Source organism: Mizuhopecten yessoensis, unplaced genomic scaffold (genome assembly GCF_002113885.1).
Source record: "Mizuhopecten yessoensis strain PY_sf001 unplaced genomic scaffold, ASM211388v2 scaffold10917, whole genome shotgun sequence".
NCBI lineage: Eukaryota > Metazoa > Mollusca > Bivalvia > Pectinida > Pectinidae > Mizuhopecten > Mizuhopecten yessoensis.
In genome coordinates, this window is record NW_018408786.1 from 464,371 (window position 1) to 486,071 (window position 21,701).

At 37.0% G+C, this 21,701-nt stretch overlaps 1 protein-coding gene across 1 annotated transcript in view; it reads right to left on the minus strand.

Moving 5' to 3' along the window:
- Positions 1-21,701, minus strand: part of LOC110463570 (DNA topoisomerase 2-binding protein 1-like) — a 39,567-nt gene that overhangs the window by 1,978 nt on the left and 15,888 nt on the right. The window contains exons 16-43 of the mRNA XM_021518268.1: positions 15,672-15,800; positions 15,190-15,306; positions 14,551-14,660; positions 14,042-14,151; positions 13,169-13,228; positions 12,825-12,953; positions 12,133-12,631; positions 11,548-11,673; positions 11,294-11,359; positions 10,535-10,624; positions 9,995-10,147; positions 9,009-9,092; positions 8,200-8,268; positions 7,574-7,921; positions 6,975-7,051; positions 6,643-6,683; positions 6,268-6,378; positions 5,745-5,795; positions 5,412-5,487; positions 4,996-5,149; positions 4,542-4,605; positions 4,092-4,228; positions 3,187-3,280; positions 2,924-3,030; positions 2,332-2,454; positions 1,878-1,999; positions 1,462-1,531; positions 541-674 (exon numbers count right to left, since the gene is read on the minus strand). Coding sequence (XP_021373943.1) covers positions 541-674; positions 1,462-1,531; positions 1,878-1,999; positions 2,332-2,454; positions 2,924-3,030; positions 3,187-3,280; positions 4,092-4,228; positions 4,542-4,605; positions 4,996-5,149; positions 5,412-5,487; positions 5,745-5,795; positions 6,268-6,378; positions 6,643-6,683; positions 6,975-7,051; positions 7,574-7,921; positions 8,200-8,268; positions 9,009-9,092; positions 9,995-10,147; positions 10,535-10,624; positions 11,294-11,359; positions 11,548-11,673; positions 12,133-12,631; positions 12,825-12,953; positions 13,169-13,228; positions 14,042-14,151; positions 14,551-14,660; positions 15,190-15,306; positions 15,672-15,800 — 3,451 coding nt within the window. The remainder of the gene's footprint in view (positions 1-540; positions 675-1,461; positions 1,532-1,877; positions 2,000-2,331; positions 2,455-2,923; positions 3,031-3,186; positions 3,281-4,091; positions 4,229-4,541; positions 4,606-4,995; positions 5,150-5,411; positions 5,488-5,744; positions 5,796-6,267; positions 6,379-6,642; positions 6,684-6,974; positions 7,052-7,573; positions 7,922-8,199; positions 8,269-9,008; positions 9,093-9,994; positions 10,148-10,534; positions 10,625-11,293; positions 11,360-11,547; positions 11,674-12,132; positions 12,632-12,824; positions 12,954-13,168; positions 13,229-14,041; positions 14,152-14,550; positions 14,661-15,189; positions 15,307-15,671; positions 15,801-21,701) is intronic.

Sequence of the window (21,701 nt, forward strand, 5' to 3'; positions counted from 1 at the left end):
TCGTATAGCGCTGGTACCAACTTCACAATGAGGGCACACACCTCTATGGGTCAGAAGCTGTCGAATAGCGCTGGTACCAACTTCACAATGAGGGCACACACCTCTATGGGAGAGAAACTATCGAATAGTGCTGGTACCAACTTCACAATGAGGGCACACACCTCTATGGGTCAGAAGCTGTCGAATAGCGCTGATACCAACTTAACAATGAGGGCACACACCTCTATGGGAGAGAAACTATCGAATAGTGCTGGTACCAACTACACAATGAGGGCATACACCTCTTTGGGAGAGAAACTATTGATTAGTGCTGGTACCTACCTATCAATGAGGGCACACACCTCTATGGGAGAAAAACTGTTTGTTAGCTGTTTGGTCACCTCTGTCGAACAGAAGTTGTTGAGACATGGGACCGGCTTTTAACTCAGAGATCAAATGTGCAAAGGACAGATATTAAGGCTGGTTACCTACCTTACACTGAGGGCAGACACCTCTGGAGGACAGACATCCTCAGGACGAGGCGGAGGGCTGGTTACCTACCTTACACTGAGGGCAGACACCTCTGGAGGACAGAAATCTTCAGGACGTGGTGGAGGGCTGTCGGTCAGATGTGCAGCAATGAAGTCAGGGCGCAAACATGATACATTGTTACTGAGGAGTACCTCCAGGTCTTCCTGTAACCAATGAAGATGGGAAATGTTCAATCACTTCTTATTGATCATTGGTTGATCAGATGAAAGCATGATAGGGCTCAAAACACTGCCATATTGCTAGTTAATTCTACATCATCAGTATTAAATTGTAAAATTCAATCAAATAGATTACAATAATCATCCAAATGTGTTCATCTATTCTGTCTTTAAAAAGTTTATTGCAATTTTTTGAATTATTCAACATTCAACACTGTCTAGAAAATGACAACCAATCAGAATTGAGGAATTACCTGTGACCTCATTAATAATATCCGAAAACTTGGCGAGTCATGATATTTATTATGAGTGTATACCCCTATACATGCTAAGTCTAGTTCAACATTGGCGAAAAATGGTATCATCTTGGCCTTAGTGTGTAGAGTCAATACTAAGTATGACATTAACTGTTACTTTTAGTAAATCAAATATGCATGGCTAGTGTAAATGTTTTCTTCTAAAAAAAATAGCTTATGATGGGCTCAAATAAAGTGCTCAACATTTTTTCCTTTCTTTTCTATGGCACTTTTGAATTTGATTTCACTGATTGAGATACCTCAGGGAAGTGAGAACTTCTGTGACATGTACAGGAGAAACAATCGTCACACTTCACATCTTCTCAAAACCTTGCCACATATCAGTGAGAATCCATCATACCAAGTATGACTTGATCAAAGGGAGACCACCGATGAGAACTTCATCTTACAGTATGTATACCAAATAAAAGATTTTTGGGGAAAAAAGTCAGAATATGTAACTGTTAACAACTGACCTGTGACATCTTGTACTTGGACAGCTCTATGAAGGCATGTGTAGCAGACAGTGACCTTGAGAATGGTGGTCTGAAACAACGGTTTGTACACCAACATCAGATCAACTACATTACTTCTCCATCTATTTCAACTAGTTTGTTTGTAGTTTGAAAACAGTTACTAAAATGGTTAATTTCATTACAAAATTTATTAATTTTTTTTTTTTTCTTCATTAAACAGAAATTATAATTTCCAACAATAGATAAGAACAATACACTGGAACAATGGTCAAACTGATCATTAAAACGGCCCATTCCTTTTCATAGCAAATTTCTGATTGGTAAAACGGTGAATAAAATTTGTTTTATTTGTAATATATTGAAATGTTTGAATAAGAAAATCTTGAAGTGCTTCTGTTTTCCTACAGTATACCTACTTGTTGGTGAGAACAGTGGCGCCTCCTGCAGCCAGTAATCTGCGGAAGCTTGATTCCTTGTTTGGGTCAGCACAGAGTAGTACTTTCCAGCCACTGAATGCTCCAAAACAGGATCCCGACCTCTGTCAAAAGCAAACATATACAGTGCTTATAGCCAAGACATAATTCGCAGTTAAAACTCTAATTGGACAAGATATTTTTTCTCTTAAGGAAAAGTAACGTCTCAGTTTGATATTATGTCAGCGAACTTTTACATTGAACCTATTTTCTTTGCACAAGAATTAAAGGGATGTTTTTTTTCGGAAATGTTCATAACCATCTGTTACTGTTTTGGCAATTGAGTCCTGTATATGAAAGTCAATGAAGTCCTGTTGGGAAATATCTCCAACAGACATTCTTTAATGTGTCTTTACTCTTTCCTACTTTCCCCTCCCTACGAGTTGTTTTCCTCTACCTGTCGCTCCTCGTCCACTGAAACCCTCCAGGAGTGTGCGGCCGCAGCGAGCTTGACCACCACCTGGTTCTTACTACTGGCCAGGCTGGAGGTGCCCTCTCCTCCCCACTCGTATAATGCCTCCTGTCAGTCAATTCAAATACAAATTCAATTACGTACATTTCCTGTTTTTATCAGAAATATATTTTTCCTTGAGAAATAACTTGATTAAACTGGAATAAGAGATCTGGGGCCTGTTTGTTTATCTGGAACAAACAAACGGTTTGTCTGTTTTTAAATGTAACATTTTTGGGTACAAATACTGGCAGACCTGCAAACGTTTTTGCAGGCCTTACAAGACTTTGTGAAGGCTTGCCTGAAAGCAGAGTCAGATTAATAGGGACAACCTTATTTCATAAAAGAGAACAACTCTGGTCCATCCGGTTTAATGGGTACAAAAACAAACAAAAAATTGCTCATAGGACTGTAAATCTCAATTTGTTACTTTGACATTTACCAAGTTTAATATGAATTTGCTACTTTATGTAGTAATTTGTTTGAAAGATTGGTTTTTATACATGTACTGGCAAACCTGCCATCCTGTCAGACTTACCGGTACAAACTTGCCTTCCTGTCGACAGGCCTCAAAGTAAGATTTGTGAAGCACCCATTTCCCTGATGCAACGCTAGCAAGAAACTTCTCGTTGCGAGATGGCAGACCTAAAGTCAGAATGTATATTATGAACATAGGAACTACAGGCTAAATGGTAAAAAAATAGTCATTCAGATTCTGGAATTAGATATAGACTCACTCACCAAACATGAAGCATTCATGATCACTTGCTTTTAAAGCTTCACACTTGCATTGACACTTACCTATAACCAGGTGAGTACAGGCAGAACTGTACATCTGGCCGTCCAGCATCTGTCCCCCTAGCTGTTCCACAAGCGCACCATAGTGGTCCTTTTCCTGCAACAGAAAATAGGACTTGAGAAACACAGTTGAAAATCAGAAATTGTTGTCCATTGCGGCTTGCCAATCAGAAATGTGAAGTTAACATGCAGCAAAAAACAATGTGCATTGTCCCTAACCTCTGGAACTAACCTGGGTATGATTAATGAACAAAGGGCCATAACTGTAGTAGATAGGCATACAACCTATTTCAATATGCAACACTGCCTTCCCAAGAGGTGCTCGCATACAAAACTTGGAAAGTGTAGTTGACAAAGTATATGGATATACCCCAGACATAATGATGTACTGACTAACTGACAGATCAAGCATAAACCTGTAGTTATAATAGAAGTCCAGACCGAGCATAAATCTATAGTTATAATAGAAGTCCAGACCGAGCATAAATCTATAGTTATGATACGAGACTAACCATCCTCGACACTCCAGGAGTTACGCTCACTTTCGCTCTCTGCACCCCTGGAACATTATTGAACAAAATCGTAACAAAATTGAAGGCTCAGTGTGCGCCACCTTGTTGATGAGACAAGAAGACTAGTTCGATCCTTTGATGTACATATGGACTGACTTTGAAGTCGGGTGTCGTCCCTTTGTAATGTTCAAAGAACAGATATCAACCTAGCGATTGGTCAGGTTTGTTTTTTTAACCCGAGACCAATCAAACAGCTGTCTTTGTGCCTTCAATTTTGCTATTACATATTCCAGGGGTGCAGAGAGCGTAAGTGAGAGTAACCCCTGAATACTGAGATTGGGAACTATCACCTCAGTAGTAGAGCTGTAAAGAAGCACATTTTACTGTTGAACTTACCTCTTGTGATACTCCAGACAGCAAGAACACTGGTGTAGGTCGAGCTGTCTCCTCCTTGGCCTTCTCCTCAGCATCACTCACTGCGACAACTGGTTCTGAGATATCTCCCCTAGTGGAATGTCTGGGCTTGGGGAAGGCTGCCAGAACCAAACATATACATAACAACAAGAAATACAGGAGATATCTGCCATTGTATACACATATATAGTACTACTTGGGGTGATCCATTTGGACCAAGGGACTCAAAATAAAGGAAAGTTTTTCTCTTGCCTCCTATTAAACCAGGCATTCAATCAAATCTATTCGAAATCTGTTTGGTGGTTTCAGAGAAGATGCAAAATATGAAAATAGTATGACAGCAATAGCTTACTTCAGCTTAGGCAAGGTAAAAATTGAATAGAAAAGAACAGATTGGTCTTAAAGTACAACGGAATTTTAGACAATACTTACCCAGAGCTGGAGCTTCAGGAGTCTTTATTCTGTCATCTTCTGGGTGTCGGTCAGGTGTCTTACCCTATAAAATAACATATTTAACATTATTAAAATCAGCAGCAATGCTTAACCTTCCATGAGTTACATTGGTCTGTAGCACAATCACTCACATAATATGATTATTTTTATCAAGTAGCAAAATTTCAGTCTTTAAATATTTTCTTTGTCATCCATAGAAAACATACATGGTAAAAAGGCAGTTTTTTTAAACAAAAGGACCAAGGCAATTACACAAAACATTGGTGGACATGAGACCTCTTTTTACACAATTACAATGCATGTCATATTGGCGTTAATAGACGACTGTCAATTTTTACACTTTTTAAACGTTGAAAAATTATATTAAGAGGGCTTAGATATAATTTTGTAACAATATGATATGAAACAAGAGATATTTTTATGTAGGCCTTACATAATGAGGAAGGTGTGGTACAGGCTTTTCTTCCTCTTCCTCCTCCTCCTCCACCTCAGAGAACTCAGCATCAAGGTAGCCCGGGGGCAGGGCAGGGTCCTGTGTCGGGCTGCATGCTCTCTCCAGCTTGTGAGCCAGCTTCTCCTCCTCCAGTCTGAAGAGTAGTATAGTTATTAGTTAAAACAATACAACCAGCACTTCCTTTGTCTATGGAGTTCACAACTCTATCCAGGGAACAAAACCGTGGCCTTGACCTTTAAATGATGGTCTTGGATGATGCATACTACAGTTTCACCAAAAACACTTCAGCCATTCAAAATGAGAAATACTTAGAACAACAAAAAGTTAGTTATATGACCAATGAAATGACAGAAACCTTATATGATGTCTATGGTTTAAACCAGGAGAGATCTTACCTTCCTGTGGGATCATCCCAGGTGATCTGTACACTCTGTGAAGCCTCGGGGCCCGAGTTGTTCTCCAGGGACTTCCCTATTGGGTACAAACACAACACACAATATCACTATTCATAAAAGTACTTCAAGATAATTTAAGCAATTAACTATTTTCTTTGAAACATTTCCAATCAATTACTTAATGTTCTGCTTAATCAGATTAATTTTAATGAACTCAAAGCCATTGCCAATGTCTCCCATTGTGAGTTGAGATGGACGAAGGAGTAGGGCAACATTTCTGCATGTCGTTAAAAGCCATATGTTCCATGGGGCAGCATGTATTTATATACTAACCCCCAGTGGTCTGTCTGCTGTTCCTTCGCTCATTCTGGCCAGACTGCTCGTCTAAAAATACAACACACAAAGGGTCACTAACCACATATCAATAGTCCATCAAGACAGCCTGGGAATAAGTAATCTCTTAATCCTAGATGTAGTTTTACAGTTATAACAAAAGTCTGTAAATAATGAATCCTATATGTTTGTCACACTATTACTCTAATACCAGCTAGGATCCTCTAAATATTTACAAAATGTCACCCTGATTCAAAGATCTTAAAATTAGAACAGTCGCAGTCTTATATCGTAGTGATTAGAGATCATGAATTTTGACCCTATTTAATTATATCATACAAACTATTGTGATAAATCATATACAACTACTCCTACTGTTTAGTACATGATGGTCACTTGATGTATATAATTTTGCAAATAAAGCTTTACGATGGAACAGAGAGCAACACAAACAGGCTACAATGGAGAGTACAGAATAGAAACGCCACAAATATCTCTTCAGATGACAAAACAGTCTACATACCTTGAAGACTCCAGCGGTTCTGGTGGGAAGGGGGACGACTATGGTTACTGTTCCGTCCCTCCCCCGACAATTCCCCCGATGTCTCTCCCGACATGTTCATCTGTCCGCTGGCTGTTACAACAAATAATTAACACTCACATCAACTATCGAAGTATTCACTCTACTCAATAAAACTATATTTTTCCTCATTTGTGTTTTCATTCAAACTTATTCATTTAGATCTTGGAAACATTTCTAAGACTTCAACAGGGCCTGGTAATATCTTCAGCACTTTATTCGACTTTGGGATTTACAAATTCTCACAAAAACAGCTTTAAAGATTATCATTAAATCACATGTAACTCCACTCCACATATTAAATATCTTCATACTTACAGTTCAGCCTTTTACTTTTTCTCCTTGTGTTTTTCTTAGCTCTGTAAATCAAACAGGAAACATTCAATGACCTCAATAATGACCCAGAAAGGTATGTATTATATTTGTTGATAATAATCACCTCTGAGAAATCCATTAGGATTTTTTTTCTTCTTTGAAATCTAATTTGCAGGTATAATAGATCAAGTTATTTTTTACCAATCACAATTTCTTTTAAAATTATAAAACATTTCCTATTCAGTGGAGTATTGTGAGAAAAAAATTACATCAAAAATGAACCTGTCACAGTAAATTCTGGATAAAAACGTTAAAAACACAAAAATAAAACTTACTTTGATCCCATCATTTTCTCAAGCTGTTTGGAGAGGACTTCCCGAAGCTCCAATGTTCCACCGATTTCCAGTCCCTCCTGTTGGGTCGAAACAAAAACGGATGAAACAACTGTTTGCAGTACTTTAAACGGTCAAAATAATGATAGACTAATTAGTGGCTGTTTTGTATTGTAATATAAACAAATTGAGCAGGGGCTCACAAAGACATACTTCCCCAACACAGTGGTCAAGTGTAACCTTTGACCCTTTAACCTTTATGACCCATAACCACCCAAATCTTACAGGTGTAGCACCTGACATTACATGTTGAGGGGTTTGTGTGATATTTTGTACAGAACCTTTTTATGATGAACGGACACAAAGATAAAGCAATTACTTTACTACTTACATCCTCACTCCTACCCGCGTAGGTAGTGTAACAACTCTGTATCTTTCTTCACTTTTCTTTGCAGATATTTGACAAAGGCTAAAGGCCAGTTCGGCATTTAAACAAGGGCAATAGATATTGTTTTTTCAGAAGTAATTGGCTGTAACCAAGAATAGCAGTTTATTTGGTGGCAAAATTAGCTCATGTTACATTTATGTTGAGATTTAATTACCGTTTCTTTGGCACCGCCTTCTTGTTCCATGACCTCTTCTCCTGACTTCTGCCCTTCCTCTTTTGGAGATGTGTCTGGTTTAGTCCCCTGAGGTGGTGAAGATGATTCAGATCTTAATGGCGAGATTTCTTGTTTAGTATCGGACTGGAGGTCCTCAGTTTTGGACAATGCTGGCTTAGAATTAATGCTTTGTTCTGGTTTTGGTGATGGCGATAGCTGTTTTGAGTGCGAAGTAGACGTAGTGGTATTTGAACTTGAGGCAACCTCCTCTCCCTTCCTCGAACCAGCTCGTCCTGCCCGGCGACTCGCTCGGCCAGGTGTCTCCGTCCGTTTACTGGTCACCACAGACTTTAGACAAACAACAAATACAAACATTAAAATACAGCATAGACAAAGTTATCCCTTTTATCCATTAAATGTTTTACTTATAACTTATGGCAAACCCAGTAGTAAACTGATGAAATTCAGGGAATGACCCAATGACTCTTTTAGTGCATCACCATAATGTTAAATAGACTTGCAGATGGTCAAAAAGAATTGATGCTATAACTGTGAACACTTTGATTGTAAATTTATCTTCTTTACCAAGCATAAATATGAAGCTTTGGATTGAAAATGTGACTTACCAAGGACAGATTGGGGTTGAAAGTATGTGGGAACAGTGACTCATCCACCCTGGCCATTTGTTCCTTACACTGAAACACAAGATAGATTGCGATCAATTTGCAGTTAAAACAGAGCATTTTCCAAGACATATATCATTTAAACAAAATTAGCATGCTCTACAATGCGATCAATGTTGACTAAGTCCATGTCCAGGGTCTAGTTTGACCACCTAGATATTCCAGGGATTCAACATAGTGAAGACAGTGCTTCATAATAATTTTCAGAATGAGGCATTCCTCAACAATAAAGCCTTCACAAATCTCGAGGTAATGGTTAGAATTAGTATTGAGTTTACCCTTTCACCACTGTAGACCATAATGGACTCATTCATGTCAATGCATGGTAGAGTCTACTAAAGTGACATAGGGGTGAAAGGGTTGATGAAAAGAGAAATGCAGATATAATCATTTCATCGTTGGGTTTCTACGCCTGTATCTGATTGCATGCAAACTAAATGTATGAATAGTTCTGTCGCATAAAAGTGCTACAAAGAAATGCAAATCGGCTTGTGGGCAAAATGACTGAAAATCTTGCTTTTTTAATCCTTCCTATGGAAAATAAATAAAAGTTTGCATTTAAATGCACTAAAATTCTAAAAATTTTGCTGAATATTTACATCTCTAGCTTCACTAATGTGTGGTGCTACATCGCATCTTTGCTGACATGGTCTAGGCAATTAATATATGACAAGATAAATAAACAGGCATTTAACTGTTTATACCATTTCAGCGGTTGTTAGCATAGTAACAGATCATTATTGTATTCATACCATTTGTAGCCAGTGTGGTGACACAATTATCTTGCCTTGGTCACGTGCCAATCGGAACTCTTTTGTCGTGTCATTTGCACGTCCCTGTAATAAAAAACAATAAACAAGTGATACTTGTCTCACCTTTACTCAAAATGGATGAATTCTATGTACACACAGTATTGAGAACGCAAGCTATATCTTACAAATTTTAGAATATTCACTGATCAACTTGTACTTAAATCTGTCTACACTCACATTTTTGTTTTAAACATGCACTGTATGTATTACACTAGTCGCTAACCATTATATGTATATGGAGTGTGTAGTTTGGTTCAGCAATTGCAATTACCTGTATGTAGCAAGCTTATAACTGTCTATACCTGAGATACCTGGTACATTTTGTATTTAACCAGTATAGGAGTAATTGTCAGCATTTTACCTTGAACATATAACGAGTTAATAAGTTGTTTGCCCTGACCAGGTTTCAGTGATTAAGTATGCCACTTATAAAATTGACATTAGGCTTCTAACAGACAAGGATTCATATGAAATGAGTGTAGACTGCCTTTGTGAATCAATATACATTCACACTCTAAAATAAAATACCTCTGACAGTTCTACAACAAATTACTGTCCTTACCTGGAATATGTAACAAGAACACTGCTGTCTGTAATGTGAGAAAGAGTGCTTTGTCCTTACCTGGAATATGTAGTGAGTGCTGAGTTGTCTGACCTTACCTGGAATATGTAGTGAGTACTTAGTTGTCTGCCCTTACCTGGAATATGTAGTGAGTACTGAGTTGTCTGCCCTGACCGTGAATATGTAGTGAGTACTGAGTTGTCTGCCCTTATCTGGAGTATGTAGTGAGTACTGAGTTGTCTGCTCTTACCTGGTATATGACGTGAGTATTGAGTTGTCTGCCCTTACCTGGAATACGTAGTGAGTACTGAGTTGTCTGCCCTTACTGGGTATATGACGTGAGTATTGAGTTGTCTGCCCTTACCTGGAATACGTAGTGGGTACAGGAATTGTCATATGACCAACGGTAGTCCCCTCCAAGGTCAGACACAATGTTGTTGAAATCAGATTGTTGAGATGATAACTTCTTATTGACGACAATGGTGACACCATGAAGGGGAGGGACCTCCTTGTCCACCTTTATGTGCATTAGAAATCAATGCAGTGTTGTAGGAAGAGTAACATGAATAAAATTGTACCAAAAGACAGAATGAAAATTCTATGTACTCTACAAAAAGCATCGAAGAGATCTAGAAACAATTTGCCAATTACAATAACAGATGTATCTAAGCAAAGACCAATCATATTTACAAACAAGTTCTTGTTTTGGATAGATATCGTCCAAAACTACCAATATGGGGTGGATTGAAAACTATAATTTCATTTCAGAAAGATCACCTTCAGTCTGAGGTACACCATCCTCAATACTCAAGGGGTTACGCTCACTTTCGCTCTCTGCGAACATCAAAAGAAACTCTCGGTCGCGTAACGGTAACTGGAATATCGAGGATGGAGGTATACTGACCTTTATTGGAGTTTTCTCAACAGCAGGCTGGCCTTCTTCCATGTTCTTCAGACCCTTTTCTATCTGTATAGTGTATAGCTCATCCAGAGGCTATATAAAACAGTAAGTACCAGAAATTCACACAGCTCCGTAAACATAAACCAACCATGATATCATTGCTACACACAGGCGGTCCTATTATTGTAACAATGTCCACTGGTGATGGAGCCATCCATGGTGCATTGTTACATTTGAATTGCGGAGCAAGACACTGCACTCAGTCACATTATTCTGACAAGGTGCTTGACTGATGTGTTTAATATGAAGACAGTCAAGAAAGAAAAGAAAACTTGAGATCACTAATGCACCTTGGGAAGCAAATCAATTCACTCAAGTCCTCTTTTTATCTTATAGAGGGAGCACTGAAGCAAAAATGATTTTACAAGGGGCCTTCAGATTATTTTATCATGATCAGGGATCTCCCCAGGGTATCCTCATATTATTTACTCATAATCAGGGTTTTCCTCAAAGGCTCCTCCAATTATTTTATCATGATCAGGGATATCCCCTAGAGCTATTGGATGCTCTGCATGGATTCGATTTCTGACTTGTGACACTAAAAACACATGTAATGTCAAATATGTTCCAGGTATTTTTCATCAAGACACCAACGTAAGTAGAGATCAATAAAATTTTAACACTAATAGATTAATTAAACCACTGTTTAGAGATGATGTAAAGCCGATCATTTTTGTCTATCTTGGTGTAATCTCGACTTACCAAGCTGGTCTTCCTCCTGCTGACTTTGCGATGCCCTTCTGGAGTCTCCAGTGAGGCCAGGGCATCCTACAACACAAAAAATGGCTCATGACAGATTTCTATTCCCAGATTGCTATTTGAAGCGTTAACTTCAAGTACCTTATTTCAAGAGATATCAGAACATTGCTTCACTGGACAATAGGTACTGAATGTTTCATCACTTTGATTCATAGGACAAATGGATTGTCATGCAATAAGTTCCTATTTCTACTTACGGTAAGATCAAACACAGGGTGGAATTCTTTGCTCAGGTCAAGGAAGCGCCCGGGAGAGGGAGTTTGGAGTCCTGTGCGGAACCTTGATCCGCCCTGTGGAGTGGTGTCCACCTCTGCCTGCAGGGCCTAAAAGTCAAAGCAGTACACAATGAATATGAATAGTGAGAGCTTATATTTAAGTTCATAGTATTGGATAAGATATTTTGCTCTACTTATTTAAGGTTAAATGTATATGGATATGTATGTATCCTAGGTTAAAATAAGTCTCATCTGGCACTTGAAATTTCTCATACCTGGCATATCCTTTCCTACAAGATTGATATCCTAGCACGCCAAAATTAGGACGTCTTCTCATCTTTTATTGACAGAAAAAAATAACTTACCTACTGCTGTAAAAGACAGACATGATGATATTCTGAGATACATGTATCAACATTCTTGACTATGATCAATCTCATCAGTGATTAATTACAAAATATCACCCCATCGTTAAGAAAATTCTGTATTTTACAAAGTATGTAAGAGATTCTATTTGTACCATTATATAGGGGAAATCTTCATTAATCTGTAGTACACCGTCTTTACCTTTACTCTCTCATTGACAGCAGCTTTGTTCACCCTGCTCACATTTTCCTTCTGACTTCCCTGATTCGGCTTGTCTACAGGACGTGATATAGACTCCTCTGTACCACTGTCCATCTGTCTACTACTTTCTTTAACATTCTCCAGCGTCCGTGCCACTTTACTGGGCCTGTTGTTGTCCTCTGTGGTTCCTGGACAGTCTAGAGTCGAGCTGGTGCGCTTCAGACTCTTTCTACCCCTAATTTCCTCTACTGGCACATTCACGGTACTGTCATTTGTTGGAACAGCTTCCTGTTTGTCCATTATGCTGTTCTGCTGTCGAACCTCCCCCCTCCCTACTAATGCCTCATCAGGCTTTCTATGATGTTCGGAGATTTCTACTTCTGCTGTCCTTGTGGAAGTTTCTTGTACCTCCATTTCAACTGAGTCAATGTTTTTATTGTCAATATGAAACTTTTCCTCTTTTTCTCTTTTCCCAGACTTAGCACAAGCAAACAACCACCTGAAATAATACACACAAAACACTATGATACCAGTAATTTGTAATTATGATTTCCACAGTGGAACATTTATCTATCAATTTCATTTCTATCACTCTGTAACATGAATATAATAATTAAGTCATGCATATATTAACTTATGCAAAAATTTCAGATCTGAATGATGAGTTAGCTTGACAGGAAAATAACTGGTACCTGTTTGACACGGCGGGGATGTTCCATTTCTTTGCAGCCTCGTACTTGGAGCCCTCTGCCTCGCGCACAATGAGATGGGTGCTTGGCTGGAGTCCCTTACTAGCCTTCCTTACGAAGTAGTCTTGACACCTGATAACAGACATGGAAGGCAAAAGGTGAAACAGTGCTAAACATTATAGTGATCTAAGTACAAACAAAAGTAACCCTTTATTATTTTGAATTTTTTTTTGTTATAATGAAAGTTTTAAGTCAACAAAATTAGTATTAACATAAATCTATGGATGTGGTACTATTTATCCCCGGTACCCAGAATTACTGGGTGGTATTTGTCAGAGGTAACTTACTTGGCCCCCAGGAGTTCAGCAATGTGCATCAGGCAGTCTCTCTCTGTCCCTGAGTAGCCACTGTTGGAGAGAAAACACAAGTTTTACTTTTTTGGAGGAAACTACAAAACTTCAGTTGAACACAAATCTGATTTTAATAACATTGAGATTACATATCAAGTTACAACCATGTAATGACACAATCATATACATTATAACCATGTATTAAATGTCACGATCATATACAATACCATAAAATACCTCAACCATATCATACCATGTTACAACCATATAGTACAATATTACAACCATATCATACCATGTTACAACCATTTAGTACAATATAACAACCATGTCATACCATCTTACAACCATATAGTACAATATTACAACCATGTCATAACATGTTACAACAATTTAGTACAATATAACAACCATGTCATACCATCTTACAACCATAAAGTACAATATTACAACCATATCATACCATGTTACAACCATATAGTACAATATTACAACCATGTCATACCATCTTACAACCATTTAGTACAATATAACAACCATGTCATACCATCTTACAACCATTTAGTACAATATAACAACCATGTCATACCATCTTACAACCATTTAGTACAATATAACAACCATATCATACCATGTTACAACCATTCAGTACAATATTACAACCATATCATAACATGTTACAACCATTCAGTACAATATAACAACCATATCATAACATGTTACAACCATTTAGTACAATATTACAACCATATCATAACATGTTACAACCATTTAGTACAATATTACAACCATATCATAACATGTTACAACCATATCATGATGTAGCAGACAACAGTGAAATACAATTAAGCTATGTAAGTGAGTTTGTACCTGATGGACAGAACACAGCCCGTCAGCTGCTGAGGCTCGAGATTAAGATCCAGAGGATGATACAGCTCGTTAGCGTCAGTCATCAAAGTGTCATGCTCCAAACAGATTTGCTGGGAAAAGAAAGACATTGTTTTAATAGAAAACAAGACCTTTACCTTTAAATCTTAAATATTTTTTATAGCCCCATGTCAAACGTCTTTTTGCATAAATGTGGCTACATTGAGACTTGCAGTGATTTTTTGGCTCAGTTTTACAGTCGATTACAGGCTGTTTCCCCTAGCTAAAAAATGCCATATTTTCCCAAAATGACCAAAAAATGAAGAATCTATTCCCAATTTCAATAAAAATAATGCTATGTTTTCCCAATTCATAAAGGAACAGGCTGTTGTTAAACTTAAGTAACAAAAACACTGCCCTGTGAGGTAGCTGTTCATTTGTTTATGCTACAAATGTCTACCCTAGGTTGATTTGGCGAAGCCCTACAGTGCTAATTGGCATAAACATCGTACCAGCCAGGCGTTGGTGACTACTTCACTTGCTGTCCTGTCTACAGGGAACCCGTCCAGGGGAACAACAGCGTAATCGAGTACCACGCGAACTTTGGGGTCAAACACTCGACCTGTAAAATGTACAATCATCGTATCATTTCAAATCCTTTTGTAAACATACAGGTAAACATTTTAGTGGACATACAGAACAGAAGCAGAAAGCATGGTATTGTAATCAATGATTTGTTTCTTCTCCCTTTCTCCGACAATAAAACACTATTTGAGGACCTAAGTGTATTCACATCTTAATTTCTTGTTAGTTAAGATCTCTTACATATTTATCACTTGTTAAGTGAAAGACAAAACAATAATTTGGTATTTCTTTTTTATCATAATATAAATTTAAATGCTATATACAGGATCAAGATAAACAATGTTAAACGTTAGAGTTGCTTCCCCTCAACCAAGAAGGGCGGACGCCATTAATAGCTATTATTACAAATCCTTTTACTTTTGTTGTTCATTTTCTACATTTTGATTAATAAACCATGTCAAATGTCTTCAATTAATGGTACACCAAAAACCTGGGACATAATTGAAATTATGAACTAGTTACTATTTTACATACTGAAGTTTACGTCTTCCATGCCACCAACTCACCTCGTCTCTCCACTATGAACTGAGTAAGCTCCTTCACTGCATCTTCTTCGAAGCCAAAGAACATGAAGGACTTTCTACGAAATATCGGTTTGGGACTTCCTTCCATGTCTGGGTCTTCTGTAACACACATACAGTGTTAAATCTAGACTGAGAAACTCATTCCCACTATAGCTACCTCTCCATGTGTCATTTTATACATCGGCTACACATTTCGGGCCTCAATTACATGTACAAGAAGAAAATTGAAGTCAAAGATATTTTGAGACTTAAGATGTTTGACACAAGAGGGACCAAGTTTTTAATCAAAGTAATATGTTAAAGTACTAACAGATAAAATACTGAGATACAGCTGTTTCCTTGTGAAGTAAGATGGTGGTCCTTTGGTTTAAATCTACGTAATAACTGACTAAAAACACCTGTAGACATGACACCATGTAGAGATGGTACAGAAATTATATCTTTACTACAGAGTGTTGACCTACCTGTGACGTCCCCTTCTCCAGCGGCCTCCTCCTCTCTCTCCCTGGGGGGTCCCTCTGCCCCTGGGGCGGGAGCACTGGGATCTTGGGTCTGGTCCTTATCTAACACCGTCGTATCCTGTGATCCTAGCCCTGTCACACGAGAACACAGCTAAGAGGTTGATAATTGATGACAATAGATAGACATGCAGTATACATGGGAATCCATGTCCATACCAATACCAGTCTGACACATATTCCACGCTGTCAATACATTTATTTTCAAACTTTTAATAAATATTGAAAGGAAGAAAAACTATCAGCTCATCTCAAGTAATATAGTTTTACATATTTATTTTTTTGAAAGTTTAGATAGAAGGTTTGTTTCATGCCTCAGATATCACAAGTTAACATTGAACCTGTGAGCTCAACAACCACTCAAGTCGGAACTCAACAAATCCTTAAATTTTGCGCAGTGATTGGTCATCATTGGCAGAATGACCAGTTTTTATATGCCTAAATGCCACTCCTTCGATTAATACAATATTGCATTCAAACCTTCAGAGATCTGGTTTTGAAATGGAAGCAACACTATTTATGTAGCAGTGTTAAAGTAACAAAATTGCTTTATAAACAATATTTTGTGTGTAATATTTTTGTTTGTGTATTTATGTAACAGTACGGAGAGGAAAACAATTTGCTCCTGTCAAGAAAAAATAGTTTTACACAGAAATATTTTTGGAAAGTTAAGATAGAAGGTTTGTTTCATGCCTCAGATATCACAAGTTAACATTGAACCTGTGAGCTCAACAACCACTCAAGTCGGAACTCAACAAATCCTTAAATTTTGCGCAGTGATTGGTCATCATTAACAGTATGTTTAGAACACAGTACTCATGCCACTCATTTTTCATAAAAGATATATTGTATTCAGATATGTAGAGCTTGGTTTTGAAACTGAAGCAAAAATATTTTTGTAGTATTTTTTCAAAATAACTTTAAAAGTATCACAATAGCCAAATATATGCTATTTTGTGTTTCATTTGTTGGTAGAGTAGTACAATTGCAGTATAAAAACTGGAAAGCTATTTGCTCATCTCAATTAAATATAGTTTTACATGAAATATTCCTTAGATTGTTTAGATAGAAGTTGTGTGCATGCCTCAGATATCACAAGTTAACACTGAACCTGTGAGCTCAACAACCACTCAAGTTGGAACTCAACAAATCCTTAAATTTTGCGCAGTGATTGGTCATCATTGGCAGAATGACCAGTTTTTATGCCTAAATGCCACTCCTTCGATTAACACAATATTGCATTCAAACCTTCAGAGATCTGGTTTTGAAATGGAAGCAACACTATTTAAGTAGCAGTGTTAAAGTAACAAATTGCTTTATATACAATATTTTGTGTGTAATATTTTTGTTTGTGTATTTATGTAAAGGTAAGGAAAGGAAAACAACTTGTTCCTGTCAAGAAAAAATAGTTTTACACAGAAATATTTTTGGAAAGTTAAGATAGAAGGTTTGTTTCATGCCTCAGATATCACAAGTTAACATTGAACCTGTGAGCTCAACAACCACTCAAGTCGGAACTCAACAAATCCTTAAATTTTGCGCAGTGATTGGTCATCATTAACAGTATGTTTAGAACACAGTACTCATGCCATGCATTTTTCATTTAAAATATATTGTATTCAGATATGCAGAGCTTTCGTTTTGAAACTAAAGCAAAAATATTTTTGTAGTATTTTTTCCAAAAATAACTTTAAAATTGTCACAATAGCTAAATATATGATATTTTGTGTTTCATGTTTCATTTGTTGGTACAGTAGTACAATTGCAGTATAAAAACTGGAAAGCTATTTGCTCATCTCAATTAAATATAGTTTTACATGAAATATTCCTTGGATTGTTTAGATAGAAGTTGTGTGCATGCCTCAGATATCACAAGTTAACATTGAACCTGTGAGCTCAACAACCACTCAAGTCGGAACTCAACAAATCCTTAAATTTTGCGCAGTGATTGGTCATCATTGGCAGAATGGCTGATACATGGTTTGCATGCCATTGACTTTTTTCATGAACAAACCATTCAGATTGGTATGTCTTGCCATTGCCCCACCTTGACCATCAATGCACATATCAGATAAACTAACTTAAACGCAAAAACTTAATGTTGATGGACATGCTGACAAAGTCAATGGACCATGAAAGGTAGGCCGCATCCAGCATTTGATGCATGGGTTGAGATGTACTACCTAAGGCCAAATAAAATTAATTACTTGGTTCTCAGGCCAATATTTTTCAAAAGAGATGTGGGAGGGCGGTATTTTTTTTCCTTCATATTAAATGGCAAAAACGAGACGAGGGCAATTGTATTTTATAGTGTAGTTTGTAAAACGTTCATTGTGGGCATTACCTTGTCTTTTTATAGTTGTGTAGAGACACGGCATAGAGCAAGCCTCCGAAAATCCCCCCACGATGTTCCAGACAAGAATCACGAACCCCCCATTCCTTATTTGTACCGAAATGAGCGCCATTTGTACACAAGACTAATAAGTCATAATAATTTTAACACTTGCCTGTATATCAATCCTTAATNCACTCCTTCGATTAACACAATATTGCATTCAAACCTTCAGAGATCTGGTTTTGAAATGGAAGCAACACTATTTAAGTAGCAGTGTTAAAGTAACAAATTGCTTTATATACAATATTTTGTGTGTAATATTTTTGTTTGTGTATTTATGTAAAGGTAAGGAAAGGAAAACAACTTGTTCCTGTCAAGAAAAAATAGTTTTACACAGAAATATTTTTGGAAAGTTAAGATAGAAGGTTTGTTTCATGCCTCAGATATCACAAGTTAACATTGAACCTGTGAGCTCAACAACCACTCAAGTCGGAACTCAACAAATCCTTAAATTTTGCGCAGTGATTGGTCATCATTAACAGTATGTTTAGAACACAGTACTCATGCCATGCATTTTTCATTTAAAATATATTGTATTCAGATATGCAGAGCTTTCGTTTTGAAACTAAAGCAAAAATATTTTTGTAGTATTTTTTCCAAAAATAACTTTAAAATTGTCACAATAGCTAAATATATGATATTTTGTGTTTCATGTTTCATTTGTTGGTACAGTAGTACAATTGCAGTATAAAAACTGGAAAGCTATTTGCTCATCTCAATTAAATATAGTTTTACATGAAATATTCCTTGGATTGTTTAGATAGAAGTTGTGTGCATGCCTCAGATATCACAAGTTAACATTGAACCTGTGAGCTCAACAACCACTCAAGTCGGAACTCAACAAATCCTTAAATTTTGCGCAGTGATTGGTCATCATTGGCAGAATGACCAGTTTTTATGCCTAAATGCCACTCCTTCAATTAATACAATATTGCATTCAAACCTTCAGAGATCTGGTTTTGAAATGGAAGCAACACTATTTAAGTAGCAGTGTTAAAGTAACAAATTGCTTTATGAACAATATTTTGTGTGTAATATTTTTGTTTGTGTATTTATGTAAAGGTAAGGAAAGGAAAACAACTTGTTCCTGTCAAGAAAAAATAGTTTTACACAGAAATATTTTTGGAAAGTTAAGATAGAAGGTTTTTTTCATGCCTCAGATATTACAAGTTAACATTGAACCTGTGAGCTCAACAACCACTCAAGTCGGAACTCAACAAATCCTTAAATTTTGCGCAGTGATTGGTCATCATTAGCAGTATGTTTAGAACACAGTACTCATGCCACTCATTTTTCATTTAAAATATATTGTATTCAGATATGCAGAGCTTTCATTTTGAAACTAAAGCAAAAATATTTTTGTAGTATTTTTTCCAAAAATAACTTTAAAATTGTCACAATAGCTAAATATATGATATTTTGTGTTTCATGTTTCATTTGTTGGTACAGTAGTACAATTGCAGTATAAAAACTGGAAAGCTATTTGCTCATCTCAATTAAATATAGTTTTACATGAAATATTCCTTGGATTGTTTAGATAGAAGTTGTGTTGTGTGCATGCCTCAGATATCACAAGTTAACATTGAACCTGTGAGCTCAACAACCACTCAAGTCGGAACTCAACAAATCCTTAAATTTTGCGCAGTGATTGGTCATCATTGGCAGAATGGCTGATACATGGTTTGCATGCCTTTGACTTTTTTTATAAACAAACCATTCAGATTGGTATGTCTTGCCATTGCCCCACCTTGACCATCAATGCACATATCAGAGAAACTAACGTAAACGCAAAAACTTAATGTTGATGGACATGCTGACAAAGTCAATGGACCATGAAAGGTAGGCCGCATCCAGCATTTGATGCATGGGTTGAGATGTACTACCTAAGGCCAAATAAAATTAATTACTTGGTTCTCAGGCCAATTTTTTTCAAAAGAGATGTGGGAGGGCGGTATTTTTTTTCTTCATATTAAATGGCAAAAACGAGACGAGGGCAATTGTATTTTATAGTGTAGTTTGTAAAACGTTCATTGTGGGCATTACCTTGTCTTTTTATAGTTGTGTAGAGACACGGCATAGAGCAAGCCTCCGAAAATCCCCCCACGATGTTCCAGACAAGAATCACGAACCCCCCATTCCTTATTTGTACCGAAATGAGCGCCATTTGTACACAAGACTAATAAGTCATAATAATTTTAACACTTGCCTGTATATCAATCCTTAATTTTATTCAAACGTTTTCGGGACTTGGGTGACTAACGAGTAAAAACGACATGCGGACCAATTTTTGCAGATTTTTTTAAAGACGGCGCCTGGCGCATTCACATTTTTTTTTTTTGATTTCTTTCACAAAAAAATCGGCAATGCGGTGCCCTAAAAATGAAATGTGCGCGGACCTGAGAACCAAGTAATCATTTTCTTTTGGCCCAAGTCATGGTCCAAGTTTGCTTGGTCTAGCACTTATACTTTAAGCGAAACTAAGTTAAACGCAAAAACTCAATGTTGACGCCGCCGTCAGAAAAGCAGTACCAGTCTTGCTTCTGCTACTTCGTCGAGGCAAGACAGAAACTATTATATAGTATAATTCTTCCAACTACTTTTATGAAAGTTGTGTGCATGCCTCAGATATCACAAGTTAACATTGAACCTGCAAGCTCAACAACCACTCAAGTCGGAACTCAACAAATCCTTAAATTTTGCGCAGTGATTGGTCATCATTAGCAGTATGTTTAGAACACAGTATTCATGCCACTCATTTTTCATAAAAAAATATATTGTATTCAGATATGCAGAGCTTTCGTTTTGAAACTAAAGCAAAAATATTTTTGTAGTATTTTTTCCAAAAATAACTTTAAAATTGTCACAATAGCCAAATATATGATATTTTGTGTTTCATTTGTTGGTACAGAAGTACAATTGCAGTATAAAAACTGGAAAGCTATTTGCTCATCTCAATTAAATATAGTTTTACATGGAATATTCCTTGGATTGTTTAGATAGAAGGTTTGTTTCATGCCTCAGATATCACAAGTTAACACTGAACCTGCAAGCTCAACAACCACTCAAGTCGGAACTCAACAAATCCTTAAATTTTGCGCAGTGATTGGTCATCAATGGCAGAATGTCTGAGACTTATATTTATCTACTTCTGGACAGATTGATACTTGTATTTAGTATTTAGATACTGTCAGATAGTTGATACATGTGTTTACATATTGCTGGATTACCCAATACCTGTATTTCTGTACAGACGGAAACAATAATGCTTTACTTGATTTGGAAACAATGTTTGTACTGTGCAACAATCTCTTACCACCTAGACTTCATCAACTAGTACAGAATTATGCAGATTATAAAGTGGTAATGATAATATCAAAATATTGATGACATTGTAGTTATCTTTTCATAAAGGTGCCTAACCGACAACTTCTATCAATCCATGTGCCCTGTGACTACCACTCCCTAAGCCTTGTGACCAGCTTATCATGGTCCTATCAATCCATGTGCCCTGTGACTACCACTCCCTAAGCCTTGTGACCAGCTTATCATGGTCCTATCAATCCATGTGCCCTGTGACTACC